The sequence below is a fragment of the Branchiostoma belcheri genome, unplaced genomic scaffold (assembly GCF_001625305.1).
Source record: "Branchiostoma belcheri isolate BF01 breed outbred unplaced genomic scaffold, Haploidv18h27 scaffold108, whole genome shotgun sequence".
Taxonomy (NCBI): Eukaryota; Metazoa; Chordata; class Leptocardii; order Amphioxiformes; family Branchiostomatidae; genus Branchiostoma; species Branchiostoma belcheri.
Window position 1 is genome coordinate 728017 of NW_017802469.1, and position 18150 is coordinate 746166.

Genomic DNA, 18150 nt, shown 5'->3' on the forward strand with positions numbered 1-18150 from the left:
TGCTGACAGGAAAAATCCTGTCAGCAGTGCAAATTATTCTACTATTGACAGGACGATCCTGTCAGCAGTGCAGTATTTTCTGCTATTGACAGGACGATCCTGTCAGCAGTGCAATATTTTCTGCTATTGACAGGACGATCCTGTCAGCAGTGCAATATTTTCTGCTATTGACAGGACGATCCTGTCAATAGCCACAGGCTAAAAATTACTTGCTGTGGTCTCACACTGTCGTAAAACTGACCACAAAACGTCAGGTTGTCGTGAAACCTCGCTGGGCGTCGACGCATTTAGGCCGTTCTCTGAGGTGTATTTTTCTGAGGTCAATACGAGACAACAGACATGGAGTCCCGTTGGTTCAACCCAATGAGCCGCCCTGCTATGGCCAACTTGTATAACGCTGACGACAGGTCGGACAAGGTGAGAAAAGTTTTTGTACTAAGGCTTGAGCATAGAAAATAATGTCTTTTTTTTACACCAAAAAACAGTTACCAGGCAACTGGATATGATTTTGGAAACGGTCAGACGTTTCAGGTAGCATCCACTACCTTTCGTCAGTGACACTAGAGAACTTGTGCAGAAATGCAGGTTTATAAGCACGAACTATTGATTGATATGCAAATACGTTAAAATCTAGACAATTTTTGGAAGTCCAAAAGTATAAGTATAAATCTGTTTTTCGTTAATTAAACAATAACGTAACATTTTCAGCTTCCAAATGCAGAATTTTTCTGCAGAAAAGAGTTATATTTTCTGCTTCAATTTCAGTAGAAAATGCCAGTCCGTTTAGTCCTTTTAAAAAATTTTGTTGGAAAATCAGAAGAAAAGAATGCTAGCACAATACACTTCTATATACGAATGTTAAAAAGCTAAGCGATTTTAACTAGACATTTTCAAAACACTATCGGAACACTATAGCACTTTCGCATAAGCGTGGTTTTGCGTCCATGAAAACACACATTTTACTACTGAAAAAGGTATTTAAAAATGTATGTTATATTGTTCGTAACCCTAACCCTAAGTCCTAACCCTAACATGCACAAAAATGTGTCAGAAAACGTGTAAAATGTTTAGATAAAGGTGCAAAACGTATAGGATTGTAAAATTATGTTCCTTTTGTACATAGGACTTGATGAACACATGGTCGCTACGACCACAGGAACGTCAGAAACTAGCGGCACGGAAGCGGCACAGGGACTGTCACATAACGTGCTTCACTGGGATCGTCATTTTTCAGCTTTTCATAGCTGCAGGCGTAGCTTTTCTTGGTAAGATTATTTTTTCACCCCAACACATATATTTTGTGGTACAAACCCATGACTGTATTAAACTGATTTCAATACATTAGATCCTATAGATAAATTCAATTACATTCTCGTGGGAGATAACCAATACAGTGTTCAAATAGGAAAATACATTAAAGAATGTTTCGATCTTAGAGACTACATGTTAGAGAATAGTTAAACCTTTATTGTTGCCCCTGACATACATTCTGTACGTTATTTGCCTCATACATATACTCAGTACGTAGGCTAGGTTGTCACTAAATTCGTTGACACGGAAATGGCATTAGTTGTCGTTAGGGACTCCACATTACTGATATCTTTAAGTCTTAGCAACTCTGTTTTCAAATTATTCAGTTGCTATCATAGTAAAATTTACTGATTGACTTTTTTTCTTTCTTTAGATGCATCTCATTATTATTTTTTTAACGAAGCCAAGCCAACGACTATCTCTTTTCTAATGATGTTTTCTTAAATTTCTATCTACAGTGTGGAGTTCGGTAGACACGTCCAGCAAACTCACTCTTCGTGCAGGTTAGTCTTTGTTGTTCTTGGTTCAAAATTATTTCTAGAAGAAATTGAGCGATACATTAACTACGTATACTTTAAATACCCTTACCTTCATTTCGTTTTTCCTTCACCTAGTTTTGTACCCAAAATTTGTACCATTACCACTCTTTTAAACATAATTATTGTATTGTATTAATATTGCATAAATCAATAATGTATAAATCTGAATTTGCACATTGAGCCTAATTTACATAGTTAGACTCAAAGTGAGATCGGTAGCTCATGAGTCATGTGTAGTACGGACCAATGGCAAACAATTTTACACAACAGTTAGGCCTTCATAAACTTGCTACCGTTGACCCCCAAACGACCGCATTTACCTGTCTTTTGATTGGACGGTCAATTAGTCTTGCCACGAATGACAGAACGTGATTCAACGTTTCCAAGTGACGTCATACGCTAAAAAGAACCATACAAAAACTCCAATACAACAGAGCACTCGACGTTGCTGTGATTTGGCCTAAGTTAATCACTGTGGCAAGAACAGCGAACAAAGAATGTTGCGTACTAAATGAGTTAGTTGTATTTAACAAAGGTGTTACTACAATACAGTGGCAAATAAATCAGTGTCATTGCCACCATTTTGCCTTATCTTATTTTATTCATTGACAAATAAATTACGGGCCTATATACATAGTAGGTTATTAGTCAATGGATTATGTTTAAGCTAGTTTGAAGACTCTAGTACATATACAACCATTACGGTTGCACATTTTATTCCTGAAAGAATAAATCATTTTTAAGGCCACGCCAATTTAATTTCTTGGCTAACGAATTTTTCTAGAAAATAATGGAGCGGGCGGGCGAAAAAAATAATAAAAACAGGCCTAGGCATCCTATTATGGCCCAAAGTGGTAAGATAGGAGCCATGAAGTCAACACACCAGGCTGGTTCAAAATTAACACAATGAATTTTGAACTTTTAATGATACCACTGCATTGAAAGATGGAATAACTGTAACAACTAGGAAGGAAAGGACTGTTTTCAACAGTTCAGGGCAAAATATGAGCATTTTGCAGTTGATTCTGAATTTTTTTTTTTTTTTTTGCAAATCACACAAAAAAATGAAGCGGGTGATCAATCCGTTAACCAAGAAATTAAATTGGTGCGGCCTGATGGTTGTACAATTATTCCTGAAAGAATAAACCAATTTTATAGACTACATTCATCCAGGTTGGGTGTTTCAATGGTCAAAAGAAGAAGTATGTTTCCTAGCTCCCGACTATATGTCGTTACTGTAATATACTTTTCTTTACACAGATGTTTTCGTGTTAGCGCTACTAGTTATGTTGTATTGGCAATATTGACTCTTCGCATAAAAGTGTGAAGAAATTCTTAAGACAGAATAATCAATGTATTCTAATTAAATTTAGACCTTATCGTGACAATCACATATAATCTGAAATATAATATATCATTTCCGTTAATTATCAAAGTTATCAACAATTTTGATCTAATTATTTTGTCCACCAATGACACGTCTAGGCGACACACCTAGCAATGATAGTATGTAGTTTAAATAGACTGGAACACACTCAGGCAAATATGTTATGGCAACAATTTTTTACACAGGCTGTGGCCCTTTTCGAGGCTATAATAATTATTCATAGTTCTTCATTGTAAGATTAGGGCAAATTTCTTTTCATTTCTTTACATAGAAATTCCGATTAAACCTGTACCATTGCATAACAATATTCAGGGTAGAAGTGTGACATCATACAAATGCGTAGTCGAACAGATGCCATTTTGTTTACATCCAATTTGCTTTTATTTATTGGTGCCACCCAAAAATATGGGGACCTTGGTGCAGACTCCTTTAACATGTTTGTAAATGTGAGGTAATGCCTTAATTTTGTGCTAAAAACGGTCTTTGCATGTGTAAATAACACTATACATTATGCGGAATATTTGCAATTTTGTCTCCAAAGTTTTATTTATCAGTGCCACCCAAAAATATGAGGACCTTGGTGCAGACTTCTTTAACACGTTTGTAAATGTGAGATAATGCCTTAAATGTGGCACGAAGGCTTTAAATGTAAATAACACTAAGTTACGCGGAATGTTTGCAATTTTGTCTCCAAAAGTTTACGTTGTATACCTTTAACGATGTGTTGCGAATGACAAAAAAAATCCCTGCTTTAAATCATCGCCCTTAAGGTGTGAATAATGGTTTTACGATCTTGGCTCAGACGCACGAGAGACTAGTAATAGGTGTACACAGCGTTTTATTACCCCTAATAAATGTCAACGTTGAGATTTTTATGGCGTCTGTACGTCGTTTTGACGCTATGGACAAAGGAATGACCCCTCCATGGCTTACCCAGCTTTTAACGTAGCTAGACAACCAAGAGATTTCGGAGGTCGTAATGTTATTGTTTTGACTTTGCCACACAAAGGTGAAGTTGATAATAGGGACTGTTTTGAAGGGGTTGTACTTTGTTGTTAGGACAAACGATAAAATAGAACAAAGGCAAATCTCAATAACATACATGCCAGCAAATGTATCTGAATGTTTAATGTATAGGATTTTGTTATATTTAGGGCTTGGATAAGCGATCGGTAAACATATATTTCATATCTCTGAAATGTACAGACTGCGTATACATATCACGTTTGACATATCAGCCTTGTTGATATGGCATTAAATGGCTGTTATGTCCTATAAAGTATGTTATAGGTCTACAACGATATAACTCTTATCGTAGAAGACTAGGGGTGAACCTATGCTTGGCTATAAACGCGCAAAGTTATAAGAGGAAAAACATTGTACCTCTACTAGCTACTAGTAAAAAGCATCAGTGGAGGAGGGCCGCTTTAGTATTTTAGGCCACAGCAAGTAAATTTTATCTATAACATATTCCGTAGACTCCAAATCTAATGCGATAGGTCGAAAAAAACAAGGCGGGCCAAAAAACAAGAGTCCTACATTTTTGACATCATAAATCTTGTTAAACAAGAAATGATACTTAAATTGTTCTACGTTTACTGCCAACTATTACAAGATCTATTTGTGATTAAAGTATAAGTTTTCAATAATTCTACAAATAGTCTTGATTCTGTGGGAACATCACATATAAAATGAATGAAATACTTCACTGCATCAAAGTAAAAGACAGAACAATAAATCAGAGCCTTTTCTTCTCTCCTCTCCTAATGATATTTACCTGCCATCCATCTTCCGGCATGGCAACAGACATCTTTAATATTTGCACATTTTTTGGCATGTTGACCACTGTCAGAGGGCAACAGAATATGTTTTATTTTCTCTCCAAAATCAGGCGAAACTTAATGCGCGAGCTGATGTCATCCATAAAATTACTTGCTGTGGCCTAACAATTCTACATAATATACATAACAGAATGTGCTAGCAGTTCTCAGTAGACTGTAATATGTTTGTAATACATTGTATTCTGCTTGGCTTCTAGGTACCGCAGGGATTTGTGGCTCGCAGCCTTGTAGGAACGGCGGGGAATGTTTTGAAGGAAACGATGATTTTATCTGCAACTGTGGAGAGGCTTGGACTGGAAAAACATGTGAGACAGGTACGTCAACAATATCCTCTTAGAGCCAAATTCAAGTAAAAGTTCAATCCCCAATTGTTTGTATTTACATGTACACAAAAACGACGTTTGAACATGTAAAACTAATTTTAGCCTTCTGTATAGATATACAATTACCCTTGTAAGGGATTCAAGTAGATTAGCATTAAAAAAGAATGTCTCCAAAATTCCAGATATTGACGAGTGCAAAGCGTCTCCTTGCGGGGAACAGGGGACCTGCAGCAACACCGATGGAGGCTTCACTTGTGCCTGTAACGAGGGATATGATGACAACGACGGCTGCAAAGGTGCATTTTTTCTTAGGAATACAGAGTAGCTATTATTATGTTTACCGAAGGAAAACACATTGTTTTTGCTCAGTTTCCTCTTCTTCTCCAAACCAAAAAGGTCAATGACCTAAACCAGACGGCTGGCGCCATGGTAACTGGTAACTGGTGTTGGGTTACATCATGTTGCAATTTTATAGCAGGAGGGATTTAGACTCCTGTCACCATATATGTGAATGTGTTTGAGTAAGAATTAACAGAGCAGACCATGTGCGAAGGTAAACATTACGCATTTCTTTGCAAATGTTACTGTTCTAGTTATTTCTATATATAGTTCATTGTAATTCATTTCCAAACGACGACATTAATTTTAGTTTACTTTACGAATACTAATCTTAGATATCGACGAGTGTCTCGTGGGGACCCCTTGCGGTGAGAACGCTGACTGCAGCAACACAGTTGGCAGCTACGTGTGCGCATGCGCCTCCGGATGGGTGAGCGACGGTTCGACAAACTGTGTCGGTCAGTATTTTTTTCACAGACTTCAGATATTCTACAACAGTTATTTATCAAACTTTGACCACTTTTGACCACTTTGAAACTTTACTATAGTAGTTATGATATTCACTATATTAGTTATGATATTCATTCATATGTATTAGTTTTCATTATAGTTTTTCCGTTAATTCATTTACATTTATCATATTGATCTCATAACTTTCATTTCGTCATTAGACCACATCAATTAAATTTCTTGGTTACCGGATTTTTCTACAAAAATAATGGAGCGAGTGGGCGAAAAAAAATTAAAAACAGGCCTAGGCATCCTATTATGGCCAAAAATGGTACGATAGGAGCCCTGAAGTCAACACACCAGGCTGGTTCAAAATTTAAACAATGAATTTTGAACTTTTAATGATGCCATTGCATTGAAAGACGGAATAGCTGTAACAACTAGGAAGAAAAGGACTGTTTTCAACTGTTCAGGGCAACAAAATATGAGCATTTCGCAGTTGATTCTGAATTTTTTTTTTTTGTAAATCAGAAAAAATGAAGCGGGCGAATCCGTTAACCAAGAAATAAAATTGGTTTAGCCTTACGTTAGGAAGAACTTATACAAGCCCTGAAGGCTTTCTTCCCCTCCTGCACATTATTTGGTTTTATTTAGTTTGTTTACATTTTCAATTTATAACTGTGCGAATTAAATAAATACAAATAATACTTATTTGTGATTGATACATTCATGATCCTTTATAACTTTGGCATTTCTTCTTTCAGATGTGGATGAATGTTTGGGACAACCCTGTGCTCCTGGTGCACAGTGCGAAAACACAGAAGGAAGCTTTCAGTGCAAGTGCGGGAGTAACATCATTTTACCAACTGAAAGTTGTGGGGGTGAGTTCTTATATCTTTAGTCTTGTCTTGTCTCCTATCTTCATATTTATCTGCCATCCACGTCCCGGCATGGCAACAGACATCTTTGCTCATTTTCGGAATGTTGACCACTGTCAGAGGGCAACAATTTTTTTTTCCAAAAATAAGGCGAAAATTTATGCGCGCACAGATGTCATCCATAAAAATTACTTGCTGTGGCCTAATCATTTCGACTTTGTCCAATAGATGAGGTAACCGTGCGTCCACCACACGAACTGATCAACGAAACTGGTTGGTCACTGGGTGACAGTATCGTCAACGGTGATTGGTCGGCGGGAGCTGCAGGTGATGTCATCGCCCATGACTGTGACCAACCAGACTTCTTCCCTTTCCCTGTCAACAACATATGCCCCGGTAACAACGTAGGGCAGGCCATCACAAACGAGAGCTACCACAGTGGTAGCTTCTCCTGGCACTACAAAAGAGGCCTGTTTCTAAACGCCTACGGCTCTGGGTTCCCTTTTTCGCCTGGGTTGACCGTAAAAGTAGGGAGAAGTGACGGAAGCTACGACGCAGATGCTGATTCGTTCTATGCATCATTTTGGTTCAAGGCCGCTAAAAATTACACCAACCAATATGGCGACGGTTCGCGTATTCTTGTCGCAGCCGGGGACCCAGACGGGACGGAGGCTTCCTCAAACTATCTCGAAATCAGCTTTCCAAACGTGCGTCGCAGCAAAATAACCGTAAGAACGAGGGAGAGCCATCCAAGCTACGAACAATGCGCGACTACGAAGGATTGCGGAGAGGACTTTGGCTTCATATACACGACTGTAGCTGAAAATCTCGACCCTCTGCAGTGGCACCACGTTGAGATGACCCTCCGAGCGAAGCCCGAAGACTACAAGGACGAGTGGTCCTACAAAGTCAACGGGGTTCCCTCCCCAAACACACCACACGGGGCATACTTCAAGACCAAGCACTACGACGAAGGAAGATACTTGTACGTCAACAGGCTGAACTTTGTTGCACTGCATCGTGCCCAAGTCGATATCAAAGGATTCTTTTTCGATGACATCTACTACAAGGCCTACAACTCAGCTCAACCTACAAACATCATTGCCGAGTACTCAACTTCATTCGAACAGTAGCTATGAACGCTTGTATACATGAGATGTATGATATTCGAATTCCAAAGGCATATTTTTCGATGGCATCTATTACAAAGCCTTCAATTCAGCTCAACCTACAAACATCATTATGAAAACTTGTAAAAACTTGTAAAAATGAGATGTATGATATTCAAATTTAGAGTTTGATAGTAAAATTAAAAGCTATGGAAAAATATACTTTTGTAATCAGATATTTTATTCTATTTAAAGTTGCCGAAATGACACTGATATTCATGAAATTAAAGGCAATGGCATTGCTTTGTTTCATCTTTGTAACATTTTTCTAGCATTTCTTATAAAAACAACAAGAGCTATGCAAATATCACTCGTATTTTAGGAAATAATGTATAGTTAGTAGTAGTCTCCGTGCGTAGTAGCTCCCTCATGCGGGATAGAAAGCCCTTGCAGCAATCCCACACATGTTCTTTCCCCGTACAATCCGGATATAGCCGTCTTCACCCCAAGCTGGGCCTATGGTGAACAAAACATCAGAAAATAATATGGGTTATACCCAGAAACATTAACCATGTTTTGCAGTGGTTTGTGGATAAGTTTTGCAGCTAAGAATGTATATTGTTTAATCTTATTATCTTTGGAAAGGATGCTGTGTTCTTATTGGTTGGTTTATCTGTGAATAGATCTAAAGATATAAAATCATGTATGGATTCATATGTTTGCGCTTGTTTATTTGATTCAGCGAAAACCTAAGGAGAAATAATTTGGTGTTACAACCTTAATTTAAGGGCGGTTTCCTCAACAGCAAAATAAAAGCATAGAAATGCAAATAATATATGACGAACATGCAGCCTCTTTCTTATTGGTCGAATTGCCATGGCACCATTGGTAGAACTGTTAATTGCCATGGGGCCATTGGTCGAACTGTTAATTGCCATGGCGCCGTTGGTCGAACTGTTGATTGCCATGGCGCCATTGGTGGAACTGTTGATTGCCATAGCGCCATTGGTCGAACTGTTGATTGCCATGACACCATTGGTCGAACTGTTAATTATGATTGACAGTCATCAGGATCGGTCTGTTGTCTCCTAGTAAGAATAAAAATACCCACCCCAAGAATTACGACAAATCCAGTAGTCTTTTCCTTCAGAACTACCGTAGCCGACAAGTACAAGAGCGTGATCCAGCTGGGAAGCGGAACAGTCAGGGTCATCGTAGATTCCACTGGTGTACATCAGGAATGACGATAGGCTGGCGTCTACTATTACAACTACGGGGGTAGTGTTGACAGCGTGAACCATGTCGACTTTCTCGTGGTCAGGTAAGACGTGTATCGTGTTTTTACACTATAACACATAGAAAGAAAGTAGACTCTAGGTGTCAGGTATAATTTTTCTACTGGAGGATGTGTCAGTTGTAAGAAATTTGGAAGAAAACGATTTCTACTGATTGTTGTACTTGAAAATGTCGACTGTCTTGTGGTTAGGTAAGACTGTGTACTGTGTTTTGACACTATTGCATGCAAAAAGGAAGAAAACTTCAGTTCAGTTACATAATTTGCAAACTCTGGTGTATGATTGTTCACCTGGAATTAGTGTCAGTTTAAAAAAAAAAGGGTTCGATGTGGAAGGAAACGATTTCTGTGCTTATTGTTGTACTTTACAGCGACGTTGATTTGGATCTGAATGGGTCGGCCTGTCTAACCACAAATTAGCATAACATAGCAGCTTCACAAGAAGTGGATGGCGGAAACATAAACTAATCAATCTAGGGCCCTGTTGATTTGATTATATGAATTACATCCTCTGGGAACCTCAAAGCTGGTTCGAACGTTGCCTTCTCACTCAAAGACACTCAGTTCTGACATGACATGACACTTGCAACATTATGTAACCCAACACCAGTTACCATGGTGACAGACTTCTGGTCGATTCTGGTCATTGACGAAGAAGAAGAGGATTCAAGAAACTGAACAAAAACAGAAGGTTTTCCTTCGGTAAACATAAATATTTTGAAGATAAATAACATGTGGTAATTTATGCAAATTTTTTGTGACGTCACCACAAGCTTTTGGGCCACGCCCAGTTTTGGAAAAGCAGGCCTTACCGTTGCAACTGCACTGCACAAATGTGCGTTGCACTGGCCCGGTGGTTGAGTCGGGTAGTCCGCAGCACTGCATAGCCCTTTTGTCTTGTTGATGATACAGTCATAACCAATGGCAAAGTCAACATCCGGGCAACAATCCGCCACTTCCTGGGCACTAAGTGGTATCAGGTTACCGGTCTGGATAGCGTGGAAGGATTCCAGTGATTCTATTGGTGCAGACGGATAATTTGATTAACCTTTTAAAAATTCAACTGTTGTATATAGATTTCCCTGACTTTATTGATGTATAGGTGAATGCATGAATGGGTGAATGGTTTGTTGCAAGACACAACATACAATGTCGGCCTTCATTGGGTAAAATGCAGTATAATTTAGAATCAAAAGAAATCTAAAAGCAATAAAGATACACGTATATACTTAACATTACAAACCTTACAAAACTCACTTTGAAGTACATCTGTAAATATGCTTATTTGCGGCGCTAACAATTATCATCCAAATTTATGGTCCAAAATAATGAAAATTCTGCATTGATGAAGACAAGTGCTTCCTCTTGTTTTAATTATAAGAAGTTTATGAAGTAAAATGCCACTCTTCCCTACTAATATGTTTACCTTTGCAGAAGGAAAAACATATTGTTTTTGCTCTGTTTCTTCTCCTTCTTCTCCAAACAAATAAGATCAATGGCCTGAACCAGACGTCTGTTGCCATGGTAACTAGTGCTGGGTTACATAACGTTGCAAACTGCATATGCATATGTGTTTGAGTAACAGATCTAGAGCAGACCATATGCGAAGGTGAACATTATCTATTTGCTTTGCAAATGTTACATTTCTAGTGTTAGATTACGTCACCTGTAATGGCGTAAGCCATGACCTTTCCCAGCATGCCTTGGTCCTTCACAGGCGTAACCACTCCTTTTTCCCGCCAATCCAGGGAGGGTGCAGGCTGGGTCATCTCCATGGCAACCGCGTGGTGCAGGCTGGCTGACTCAGCGTCAACTCGATAGGTAGGGTATCTCAGCTTTTCTTTGGGGTAGAGTTGCTCCTAGATGTGTCAATAGTGTACATATAATCTGTCAGTAGAATGTACATAAGGCATTTAGAGATATCTCAACCATACCATGCAGCATCAGTTAAAGCTTTGCCAGCTGAAGCTTTGGTTACCAAAGCGATCTCGCCTATAGCGTTGACATCTTCATTCTGGCCACCGGTTGCGCAATAGACACCTTTCCAAATACCGCCGCCATTTTGAATCTGGTCTCGCGAGAGCACGATCCGGCGAGAGCTCGCGTGATTTTACAGAGGGCGGTAATCATGAGCCATTTTGTTGGGTATCCCTGGAACAGAATGGCGTGAGTGTGATCGTCATACATGTGGCGTTTTTTCTGACATCTCCTGAAGTCATGATGTTTGTAATATGACCAGGATGGCGGTGGATTTTATGAATGGCTGCCAAGGTCAAGCCAAACAGCAATGGCAGCCGTTCAGTTCGCAATGCACTCTGGGATGTCTACTGAAAAGGCAACACATTTGTTACCTGGTGGTGTGGTTGTCAATCGCTCATGTCTTAATAGTGAGTGTTGTGGCTGAAATGATGTAGTTAAAATCTTTAGTTGCTCAGGGCATAATAAGATTCAACTTACCTGGTCACCGAAACTGTTCATCGCCATTTTGTAGCTCTTTCCCGCGGCATTGTGGGTAAAGATGGCGGTCAGGTTGGTCTCCCATATTTTCCTTCTGTAGTTTTCCTCCCCCATGGACGAGTATGTCTTTCCGTGCCAGAACTTCCACGCTTCCCATTGGAGGTCTCGATCTTTTGATGTAGAATTAAAAGGAAAGGTGTAACCAGGGTGTAGTCTCAAAGCAGAGATGGGAGGGTCGGCAAAAACAATGACACGATTGCCACCTCCCAACATCTGCTTGGATGTCATCTATCGTTTAAATTGAATGTCCGTCTACCAAGAACTTTGCTGAGTGAACAGGTAGCTATATAGGTTGAAGTAATCGTCATAAACCATGCCTATGACCTCATGAACCTTTGTATGGTGTGCCCTCTAGTATTCAAAGCTTGACAACGCTGCTTCCCCTGAATAATTATTTAGCAAGTTTTACATCAACGGGATGTTGTCTATAGTGATGTACATGAATACCTGTTTTCTCTGTTATCCCGTAGAGTTCATTACTTGTAGTTCTTTTGGTTGACAGGAATGCAAAGCTGAAGAATACAATCAGACGGTACACCGTAAGAGCTGCGACCGCCATCTTGTTTTGTCCTATATTGTAACGATTGCTTGTTGCGCAACGTGTTGACACAAAGTTCACATGATGTCCACAGGACTGGGACCTTTGCACCGCGAGGCCGCTAACCTGGTATCCACACGAGTCGTCGTTGGGCGGGTTTTCTTCGGGGCTGCAGGAGCCCTTCCCCGCCCGCCTGAGCTAGGTTCCCTGGTAGGTTTTTAACGGCAGGAGTTTGATTAGGCCCACCACGATCGACTATTCGTCCTCCTACCGGGCGGCATGTTGTACTGGGCGGGGGAAAACTATTAGAGTCCCGAAGAAAGCCTGCCCCAACCACGATAGCCTGGACACAAGCTTATGAGGCCCCCGTTGTTGAGCCAAATTCTTGAGCTCCCACATACGTGAGAGGTCAGGTGTTTAGGGCTAGGGTTAGGGTTTATATTAGAGTTAGGGTTAGGGTTAGAGTTGGGAATATTGTTCTGGCTAGGGATAGACTTACGATTGGGGTTATATAGGTTAGGTTTAGTCTCCCACTTCACGACTCCTCCCACCGCTTGTCTCAGGTATATTGGAAACCCCCATGGGCCCTCTTACAATGGTGACCAATGCATAACCAAGTTTAAAGTAAATATCCAATGCAAATTACTTCATTTGCATAACCCATTAAACCATCACCATAATGGTGTTATTTATCTTATCGTCATGCGCCTTTTCCTTATACTAAAAAGCAGTGTTAAAACATATCAAGTGATAAATCCAACAATTGGAGTTTTTCACGTTTTTATTTAAAAAAGCTACGTTGGAATTCTTACATTGTCGTTCTGTTCGCTTAGCATATTGAAAATTGGTACATCAATGAATCAGTTCACAGTTTCAAGTGCGCATTGCAGTGTGATGCATTGTGGTCTCTCTCAGAGCCAAACAGTTAGTTAATAATTCTAAAAGCTCACCAGTTAGTGCTTGAAACTTTGAAGCAATTTGTGTCAGCTCTTAGCAACACATTTTTCTTACATTCACTTGTAAAAAGTGACCTGCTGAATACTCAATACTAACGTTAACACATCCACTAATAGTATACAAGCATTAAGTAACATCACGAGTAGAGGCATCAGATAAGATCACTAAACAATAGATGAGATAAGATCATCAAACAATAGATGATAGCTAGTATATAGTATTGTTGTAATATATAGACTCCTAGCACTTAGCATTAGAATATAGCGTTCCAGTATGCAATACTCATGTTTTCATCCTCTCGACCACATTTGGTCACATTTGTGCATTTAGCCCATCTGGGAAAGAACATGCAATAAAGATTCATATTATATCATATTATTAAAGGATAAACTCTACAATTACATTAGAAATATGGGTTTCATAATATCACATACATGTTAGTTTCTACATAAATTTTCATGTACTATTTCAATTAACATGTGGACAGATTTTATGATTATGACTTGTTGGTATTTTTTCAGTTGAATTGAAATTCGTATTATTAGTAGAGGGTCATATGTAAAACACCATTTCCACTAAACAACATGAGCATGAGTACATATGTCTAATATTAGATCTATATAAGATTATGATTATTAGTGGGTCATATGTAAAACACCATTTCCACTAAACAACATGAGCATGAGTACATATGTCTAATATTAGATCTAAGATTATGATTACTAGTGGGTCATATGTAAAACACCATTTCACTAAACAACATGAGCTTGAGTACATAATATTAGATACTAATATTAGATCTAAGATTATGATTATTAGTGGCTCATATGTAAAACACCATTTCCACTAAACAGTATGAGCTTGAGTACATATGTCTAACATTAGATCTAAGATTATGATTATTAATTAGCAGGCCATATGTAAAACACCATTTCCACTAAACAACATGAGCTTGAGTACATGTATCACAAAATCAACTGATGAGTCCGTACGTAAGTCTCATTTGACCCCCCCCCTAGATTTGTGGCTATATCTATTTGATTTTTGTACATGTTTGAATTAGACATATGTAAGACATAAGGATTTATTAGCCTTGGCAGACTAAAAAGAATTAATTATCGCTAATTTACAATGCAAAATCAAATTTTTCGGAGGAGAAAAGAAACATTCAAATTGGATAAATTGATGTTACTTTTAGGTTGGAAAGGAGACAATCTATAATATGTATTATATTATATTATATTATATTATAGGATTATTTTCAAACCATTCAAAAATGGGATACAGAATTGGTCTAAACAGGGGTTCAAACAAGCACCAGTCAGTCCATTGACATTGTTTAACAAAGACAACGTGGTTTAAGATTATGAGTTGAAAAAAGTAATATTTTAGGTGAGATCTTCTAATTCCTGACATCTAAATGCTGATATTTGGCAAGCTTTACTAGTAAGGCCACACCAAGGAAATTTTATGGATGACATCCTTCGCAGACACCAAAATTAATTCGAGAGGGTAAAAAAACAAGATTCCTATATTTTGAAAATTTGAATCATGAACCCTGTTAAATTGTGCTAACTTTACTGCCAACTATCACAACATCCATTTGTCACTTAAACAACTTTGAAAAAGGAAAGTTTTCAATCATTGTACAAATGGTTTTGATTCAGTGGGAACATATAAAAGGAATGAAATACATAATTGCATCAAAGTCAAAACAATAAATCAGAGCCTTGTCTCCTCTCTTCATGTTTATCTGCCATACACGTTCCATGGCAAGGCATGTTGACCACTGTCAAAGGGCAACAATTTTTTTTTCAAAATCAGGCGAAAATCAATGCGCGCGCTGATGTCATCCATACAAATTACTTGCTGTGGCCTAAGGAAATGCTTAGCTGTCTGACTCATCCCCATTTATGGATGAGGGGCTTGGCAGATAGGCCGAGCCTTATAACTGCATGCAGTATCGTCCCACATAGGAGAACCAGTGACTCCTGACCAGTACTGCGCACACAGTTCATTAACAAGTAACCACCCACGCTCTGTGTGATTTGGCTCTCCTGGATTCCATCCCTGTTAAATAAACATCATATTTGAGGTACTTGTACAATGATATAAAACATATTAAATTAGTTATGTAAGATATAATACCAGTTATAAGGAAAGACTTCGTTTCTGCATTTGATAAAATCAATTAAAGGATTCTAGTTCTTTTAGGTAAACAACAGCAAATAAGGCGTGTCGATGTACCTTGTATACGGTGCTGCGCAGACTTGACCCATCATCCCATTGCCACTGATGACCCTCAACTTCCCTCATGCCGATCCAATAGTTCAGGTTTTGTCCTTCCTTGAAGACCAGATTCCTCAGAGCCTGGTCCAGTTCTTTTGTTTTAGGCATGGCTAGTCTCGCTCCCTCCCTCTTACAGGCCATCTTGGCTTCGAAGTACTGCATTTCGTTGACATTAAGTTTGAAGCAAGTCCCAGCGAGTAGTTTGTATCCGACTTTGCAGTCTCCGTCACGAGTACCTAGAATAGAGAAGATAATGGCCTGATTTGTTGTAAAATCATTTACAATTATTTTGGTATTGAAAAATTCACTTCCTTTAGTATCTTTACAATTTATCGGTGTCTCACCTGTAATCTGGTGGCCTGGTTTTCCAAGCTGTCCAATGGGACCGAGAGGTGTAGGTTGTCCTGAAGCAGAAGGTCCGTATTGTCCGGGGGCAGAAAATCCGGGTTGTCCAGGAGGTTCCACAGGTTCGGGTTTTCCAGGAGGTCCCGTAGGTTCGGGTTTTCCACGGAGTCCCGTAGGTTCGGGTTTTCCAGGAGGTCCCATAGGTTCGGGTTTTCCACGGAGTCCCGTAGGTTCGGGTTTTCCAGGAGGTCCCATAGGTTCGGGTTTTCCAGGAGGTCCAACGACTTTGGGTTTTCCAGGGGGTCCCACAGGTTCGGGTTTTCCAGTAGGTCCCATAGGTTCGGGTTTTCCAGTAGGTCCCATAGGTTCGGGTTTTCCAGGAGGTCCCACAGGTTCGGGTTTTCCAGGAGGTCCCATAGGTTCGGGTTTTCCAGGTCCCATAGGTTCGGGTTTTCCTGGAGGTTCAACGGTTTCGGGTTTTCCAGGGGGTCCCACAGGTTCGGGTTTACCAGTAGGTCCCATAGGTTCGGCTTTTCCGGGAGGTCCCATAGGTTCGGGTTTTCCAGGAGGTCCCACAGGTCTGGGTTTTCCAGTAGGTCCCATAGGTCCGGGTTTTCCAGTAGGTCCCATAGGTTCGGGTTTTCCAGGAGGTCCAACAGGTTCGGGTTTTCCAGGAGGTCCCATAGGTTCGGGTTTTCCAGGAGGTCCCATAGGTTTGGGTTTTCCAGGAGGTCCCATAGGTTCGGGTTTTCCAGGAGGTCCCATAGGTTCGGATTTTCCAGGAGGTCCCATAGGTTCGGGTTTCCCTGGAGGTCCAACAACCTCGGGTTTTCCAAGGGGTCCCGTAGGTTCGGGTTTACCAAGAGGTCCCATAGGTTCGGGGTTTCCAGGAGATCCCATAGGTTTGGGTTTTCCAGGAGGTTCCACTGGTCTGGGTTTTCCAGGAGGTCCCATAGGTTCGGGTTTTCCAGGAGGTCTCGTAGGTTCGGGTTTACCAGGAGGTCCCATAGGTTCGGGTTTACCAGGAGGTCCCATAGGTTCGGGTTTACCAGGAGGTCCCACAGGTTCGGTTTTTCCAGGAGGTCCAACAGCCCCGGGATTTCCAGGGGGTCCCGTAGGTTCGGGTTTTCCAAGAGGTCCCACAGGTCTGGGTTTACCAGGAGGTCCCATAGGTTTGGGTTTTTCAAGAGGTTCCACGGGTCTGGGTTTTCCAGGAGGTCCCATATGTTCGGGTTTTCCAGGAGGTCTCGTAGGTTCAGGTTTTTTTCCAGGAGGTCCCAAAGGTTCGGGTTTTCCAGGAGGTCCCACAGGTTCGGGTTTTCCAGGAGGTCCAACAGGCTCGGGTTTTCCAGGAGGTCCCATAGGTTCGGGTTTTCCAGGAGGTCCCACAGGTTCGGGTTTTCCAGGAGGTCCCATAGGTTTGGGTTTTCCAGGAGGTCCCACAGGTTCGGGTTTTCCAGGAGGTTCCACAGGTCTGGGTTTTCCAGGAGGTCCAGCAGGTTCCGGTTTTCCAGGAGGTCCCATAGGTCCAGGGAATCCTAAAGGTCCTGGCAATGCAGGGGGTCCCACAGGTCCGGGTCGTCCAGGGAACCCCACAGGTCCGGGTTTTCCAGGAGGTCCTACAGGTCCAGGTTTTCCAGGAGGTCCCACAGGTCCAGCTCGTCCAGGGGGTCCCAGATGTCCGAGTTGTCCAATAGGTCCGACATGTCCGGGTCGTCCAGGGGGTCCCACAGATCCGGGTGGTCCAGTGGGTCCCACAGGTCCAGGTCGTCCAGGGAGTCCCACAGGACATGGTCGTCCAGCGAGTCTCATACGACAGGGCGTCCAGGGAGTCCCAAAGGATAGGGTCGAAGTCGTCCAGGAGGTCCCTCGGGTCCGGGTCGTCCCCGGGGCCCCAAAGGTCCTGGCGGTCCAGGGGGTCCCATAGGTCCAGGTCGTCCAAGGAGTCCCAAAGGATAGGGTCGACGTCGTCCAGGAGGTCCCTCGGGTCCGGGTCGTCCCCGCGGCCCCAAAGGTCCTGGCGGTCCAGGGGG

At 40.9% G+C, this 18150-nt stretch overlaps 3 protein-coding genes across 3 annotated transcripts in view; 1 reads left to right on the forward strand and 2 right to left on the reverse strand.

Moving 5' to 3' along the window:
- The first annotated feature begins 339 nt into the window (after positions 1-339).
- On the forward strand, positions 340-8339 carry LOC109480228 (fibrillin-2-like). The gene is made up of 7 exons (XM_019782380.1): positions 340-417; positions 1124-1265; positions 5276-5392; positions 5584-5697; positions 6076-6198; positions 6955-7068; positions 7351-8339. The coding sequence occupies exons 1-7, from the start codon at positions 340-342 to the stop codon at positions 8199-8201; spliced, it is 1539 nt and encodes a 512-aa protein (XP_019637939.1). The 3' UTR covers positions 8202-8339.
- Positions 8340-8400: 61 nt separating this feature from the next.
- On the reverse strand, positions 8401-12531 carry LOC109480487 (cathepsin L1-like). The gene is made up of 6 exons (XM_019782691.1): positions 12436-12531; positions 11929-12098; positions 11138-11330; positions 10284-10489; positions 9289-9523; positions 8401-8693 (listed from the first exon to the last, which is right to left on the reverse strand). The coding sequence occupies exons 2-6, from the start codon at positions 12040-12042 to the stop codon at positions 8605-8607; spliced, it is 837 nt and encodes a 278-aa protein (XP_019638250.1). The 5' UTR covers positions 12043-12098; positions 12436-12531; the 3' UTR covers positions 8401-8604.
- Positions 12532-15394: 2863 nt separating this feature from the next.
- Positions 15395-18150, reverse strand: part of LOC109480239 (collagen alpha-1(I) chain-like) — a 3148-nt gene continuing 392 nt past the window's right edge. Inside the window, exons 2-5 of the mRNA XM_019782391.1 lie at positions 17940-18134; positions 16117-17736; positions 15731-16008; positions 15395-15484 (exon numbers count right to left, since the gene is read on the reverse strand). Coding sequence (XP_019637950.1) covers positions 15395-15484; positions 15731-16008; positions 16117-17736; positions 17940-18134 — 2183 coding nt within the window. The remainder of the gene's footprint in view (positions 15485-15730; positions 16009-16116; positions 17737-17939; positions 18135-18150) is intronic.